The 5,074-nt window shown below is 61.9% G+C and overlaps 1 protein-coding gene across 2 annotated transcripts; it reads right to left on the reverse strand.

Moving 5' to 3' along the window:
• Positions 1-1,018: 1,018 nt before the first annotated feature.
• On the reverse strand, positions 1,019-5,029 carry CPTP (ceramide-1-phosphate transfer protein). Of its 2 annotated transcripts, XM_008065473.1 has the most exons (3): positions 4,981-5,029; positions 2,745-2,879; positions 1,019-2,516 (listed from the first exon to the last, which is right to left on the reverse strand). In XM_008065473.1, exons 2-3 carry the CDS (start codon positions 2,864-2,866, stop codon positions 1,994-1,996), a joined length of 645 nt encoding a protein of 214 aa, XP_008063664.1. In that variant the 5' UTR covers positions 2,867-2,879; positions 4,981-5,029; the 3' UTR covers positions 1,019-1,993. The 2 variants fall into 2 exon arrangements, with proteins under 2 accessions (XP_008063664.1, XP_021571716.1); XM_021716041.1 differs by lacking the exon at positions 4,981-5,029 and having other exon boundaries at positions 2,745-2,905.
• Between the last annotated feature and the right edge of the window lie 45 nt (positions 5,030-5,074).

Genomic DNA, 5,074 nt, shown 5'->3' on the forward strand with positions numbered 1-5,074 from the left:
GACTGCCTCAGGCTCTGAGCAGCCGGTAGCCAGAGCCTTGGGACCTGCGCTCTAGTCTGCCCAGCACACTGGAGGGGAGGAGGACAGAGGGTCACTGGGGTCTCAGCTGTGTGTGGGAGGGACATGGAGGGGCCGGCTCCCCAGGTGGCTTCTTGGAGGCATAGAACACTCTCTCCAGCCCTGGGAGGCTCCAACCTCCAACCAAATGCTGAAACTGCCAGTGGCAGAGGGCTGCACAGGTAGCCCGTCCAGGCTTGCAGACCAGCCGAGGTAGTGGAACCTTCTGCCCTGCAACAGGACGGAAGGACCCTGGGGTGGGGGTCTGGGAGCAGCCCTCCTGGAGAGTCTCGGCCCCTCTTCTGCTGTGCCCCTTCCCTACCCTGCTGATTCCATCCCCCCAGGCACTCCCGACTGACGGGCACCCTGTGCTTCCCTCTGGAAGCAGAGCTTGCAGCTGGGCCTGCAGGTGAGGCCATGCAAACTAGGGCGTCAGGGCTGTAGGCAAATGGCCAGGCTGGCGAGCACCAGGTGTGTGTGTAGTGGGGTGGAGGCGGCACTGAGGGGTCAGCAGCTCCCAGCAGCTCTGCCTGGCTCTGGGTGTGGGTCTGGGGGTCCTCGATGCCAAACCAGGTCTGGGTGCAGGTGCACAACAGGCCCCATCTTGCTGGCACCTGGCCTTTGCACATACGCCTGTGAAGCACATACACACAGCACACACGCACAGGGCTCACACATGCACACGGCACATGCAGGCACCTGCACATATGTGCATGACAGCACACATGTGCATACCACACGTGCATGCACAACACATGTGCATGTCACACACATATAAAGCCACATTCACGCCCTTGCTCTGGACCCCTGGGTGCATGGCCTACGTAGACCTTGAGATTGAGGTGGTGTCTGAGGGAACCCCGCCCACCAGTGTTCTTTCTGTCCGGTCACCCTCGAGGCTCAGGGCAGCCCTCGCTGGGCCCCTGGGGTTCTCTGGAATCAGGCACCTGGTACACCCCAGTGTCTGTGTCCTGGGATGCCGTAGGCATGATTTATTTATGTTGGAAGACATCACATGTTAACAGTTTCTGAGAGACCAGATGTACCCCCAAACCTCACACATCTGCTGCAAGGTGCTGTCCCTATGCTGCCCCAAGGTCCTGGGTCCATTGTGAAGGGCTAGTGGTCAGGCCAGGTCCCAAGTGCTGGACAGTATCCGGGCCCGGTGTGACCAAGAGCTGTCAGGTGGGCAGTGGGGTCCAGGCCCCTCCTGTTCCATGCCTCTAGGTCTCCAGGGGGACAGGCACAGCAAGGGAAACAGCAGGTAACAAGGGACACAGCATCTCACCAGCCACCAGGGAGACAGGGGCCTGGGCTTTGGGGGCCTCGGTCACACAGAAGGCAGCCTGTGTCCAGCAGGGAGCCAGTGCCAGGCAGGGCCACAAATGAGGCTGCTCTGAGGGTAGGACAGGCCCTCCCGGGGCCTTCTGGGGAGGCCTTGGTTCAGGGGTTCAGCTGCCCAGCATGCTGGGAGGCATACAGGGCAGTACAGGGCAGGGACAGCCAGCTTGGGTCTGAAGGGAACCAAGGCTCTGAACACAGGGCTGCTTACCTACCCCAGGCCTGAGACCTGCACGGGAAGGACACTTTGGCCAGGTGTGTGGGCTGGTGGGGAAGGCGAGTCTCCGCACTCTGGGGGCCTGTGGCCTCACCCATGGCACAGATTCGGCTGAGAGAGGGGGCAGCCTTCTGGGCCTTTGGATGCCGGGTCCTGCCTCCACCTCCTCTACTTTCTGTACTTTGGTGAGGCCCAACTAAGCATGCAGGTGACGGAGGTCATGGGGAAGCTGTGGCCAACAGGTCTCTTGCTGTGGACTGAGGGTGGGCCTCTTCTGGGCTGGCCGCCGCCTTCTCCATTGCAACCCACGGCCAACGAGCTCAGCTTGCAGGGGCACTCGCAGGCCTGGCTGCCCAAACCTGGCCTGGGCGGCTTCCCCTAGGGCAGGTCCAGCAGGGCGTGCTCAGCATAGAGCTTCTGGGAGACATCGTAGACACGCTCAATGAAAGGCAGGGCCTCGCCCAGCATCTCCACAGCCTGCTCCGGGGACCCCACGTTCATGGCCTCAAGGAAGACCTTGCGGGTGGGCAGGGCACAGAAGGCCACGGTGACGGCCCGGCGTACAATCCAGGGGTGGTAGGCGGCCAGTGAGGCATTGTAGGAGTCGGTGCAGAGCACGGAGGTGCGTGCGTCCTCGGGGCTGGTGCGCAGGCCCTCTAGGAACAGCTGCAGCCAGCGCAGCGCGCGGTGCAGGCGCAGCACTGTCCGGCAGCCTGAGTCAGGGTGGCGGGAGCGACGCTCCAGGTCCACCTGCTTGCTGCCTACCTCGTAGGCCACCATGGACTGCAGACTGTGGTAGTGCTCGCGCTGAGGGCCGCTGGACAGGCGCTCCATGATCTGCAGCTTGGAGACCACATCTTTGGAGATGAACAAGAAGATGGCGCCCAGGCTGTTCAGGAACCTGCACAGGAGGTGGAAGCTCTGGTCTCTGCTGGCCTGGGTGCAAGGGACGCCCCCGGAGCCCTGGGACACTCATCCCGGAGGCAGGGGGAAGGAGGCCGGGTGGGGTGAGCTAGCCAGCTGGCCCTCCAAACCCAGGCGGGAGGCAGATATGCCGCGTGGGACTCTGCAAGTGAGCCCCACTGTCAGGCCGGTCCCCCTGCAAGGAGGCATGCCCCTGTGCACCCACCTGACCAGGCCCTTCCAGCTGGCAAGGTAGGGGTCCAGCAGTACCTCTTCCTCCTCGTTGAGACACTGCTTGAAACTGACCAGGACTGTTTTCAGGTTGAAACCTGACTCGGAATCATCCATTTTTGGACACAAGCTGCAACACACAAACTAGGGCTGGGGGTTGTCTTGTGTGGTGGGCTCACCCCGGCTTGTGTGCTCCGTGCGGGGACAGTTGCTGCTCCCTGAAAGCCCACACTCTCCCATGGAGCTGCCCCCCAAGACCCCCACCATACACACGCTCAGGCACACTAGCCAGACCTGCTGCGCCCTCTGGCTGGGCCTCTGTCATTCAGGCCACGGGTCCCTGGCAGGCCCCTCGTCAATCCTGTTTGCAGCAGGCGTCTCTGCCGATGCTGCCTTGCTTTTTTGGTTCTGTGTGTCACTGGAGGCTGTGACTGTTTTCACCAGCTGGAGAAACATTTGCTAAGCCCCTGCCACAGGTTAGGCACTATTCTAGGCATGTGGGATACCATGAGCAGGTGAGACAGCCCTGCCCTGTGAGGGTAGCATTCTGGAGCGCTGTCAGACCATAACAGAGACAGGAAGAAGGCCAGGCGCAGTGGATCATGCCTATAATCCCAGCACTTTGGGAGGCCGAGGCAAGAGGACTGCCTGAGACCAGGGGTTCGAGACCAGCCTGGGCTACCTTGTCTCTACAGTCAATCTAAAAATTAGCCAGGCATGATGGCGCACACCTGTAGTTCCAGTTACTTGGAAGGCTAAGGCAGGAGGATCACCTGAGCCCAGCAGGTCAGGCTGTGATGATTGTGAGCATGCCCCTGCATTCCAGCCTGCGTGACAGAGTGAGACTCCAATTCAAAGGAAAGAGAAAAAAAAAGACAGGAAGCTCTGAGGTGGCAGAGGAGGAGGAGACAAAACTGCAGAAAACAGAGACAGGAGTGCACAGCTGGGCAGGCTGCCCCTTCTGCTTCTACTGCCTCCCCCAAGCCAGAGCAGAGCTGCAGGGTTGGCGTTTGTCAGATACATGGAAGGTGGAGGGGGACACCCATGTCTTCCCTCCTGTTGCTGAAACTGTACACTTCCCACACTGAAGGGCGGCTAGGCCAAAGGTCTGTCTACACTCAGAAGTTTGCCTCAAGGCCTGCCCCCAGCCCCAGAGCACTCCCGGAAGTGGCCCAGGCCCTGCTTTGACTCTGCTGGTGTTAATACAGTCACTCCACAAACACCCAAGTGCCCAAACTGTGAGTGGGTACTGCCAACCACCCCAACCCTGGCCCCCCGTATCCAGAGAACTAAGCCTGATGTCCAGGTCTAGCACTGTGGACAGCTCTGGTGGGCCCTGAGATGCAAGAGGCATGTCATCCTGTCCAGGAAGATACTCTTTCCTCACTGGGGCTGGGGATTCCTGGGCCCCTTGGTGCTGGGAGCTTCGCTCTGGTTTCCCTACCTGCAGGGCCCACAGCAAATAGTGGGAGGGGGGCATTCCAACCGTGGTGAGGACTCTGGCCAGGAGCAGGATACCTGGGTCTCTGTGCTGGTTGGGGGGGGTGCCCCAGCTGTGGTGAGGACCCCGGCCAGGAGCAGGACACCTGGGTCCCTGTGCTGGTTGGTCCTGCCTCCCACTCAGTGGGCAGATCACTCACCGAACTAGGCCTCGGCCCTTTACCTCTAGGGAATACAGGTAGCACACCCTGCCCTGCAGGAGCCCTGGTAGGTCCCAGTGGGCGTCCAGGCCCTGCAAGTCCCACAGGTTGGACTGCATGCCTGGCACTGGGTGCAGGCACCAGAGATGTGCTCAACCTTGCTTCAGGTAGGGGGGAGGCAGTGCCTGGGCCTCAGGAAGACAGTGCTCCGAGACTTCTGGCACGCCCTTCCCGTCTAGGGCCTTTGTTCTGTCCACTGAAAAGATGGTCTCTGAGGCTCCGGGGCGTCCTCCTTGCTCACCAGATGTCCTGCGGGCCTGGCCTTCGTGCCCAGGCCAGAGCCAGCAGCCCACAAGGAGCTGCGGGAGCCTCTGAGCTGTGACCGGCGGCTTGGGAACAACAGGAAGGGCAGAGGCTGGGCGGCGGGCGGGCAGACCGCCAGCCGCAGGAAGGGGACGCAGCCCCCGCCCCAAGGTCAGAGCTGGGCGAGGGCGGCCGGGGCCCACGGACCCGCAGGACAAGGGCCCACGGTGGCACCCTGGCCTCACGAGTGGCAGTGGGATGCTGTCTGGGGGGCTCCGCCAGCCTCACCTGGGAAGGGGCTTCGGGCTCCAGAGGCTCCCAGTCCAACGGTGGGGCAGAGTCCGGCGTGGGAACCACCACTCGCGACCCCAGGCCAGCTGGT

Source organism: Carlito syrichta, unplaced genomic scaffold (genome assembly GCF_000164805.1).
Source record: "Carlito syrichta isolate Samal-C Ts95f unplaced genomic scaffold, Tarsius_syrichta-2.0.1 Scaffold103372, whole genome shotgun sequence".
NCBI lineage: Eukaryota > Metazoa > Chordata > Mammalia > Primates > Tarsiidae > Carlito > Carlito syrichta.

Coding starts and splice junctions, on each gene's coding strand:
- CPTP (XM_008065473.1), bottom strand. CDS start 2,866: ATGGATGATTCCGAGTCAGGTTTCAACCTGAAAACAGTCCTGGTCAGT. Junction 2,517..2,744: donor AGCTGGAAGGGCCTGGTCAG/GTGGGTGCACAG, acceptor CCTCCTGTGCAG/GTTCCTGAACAGCCTGGGCG.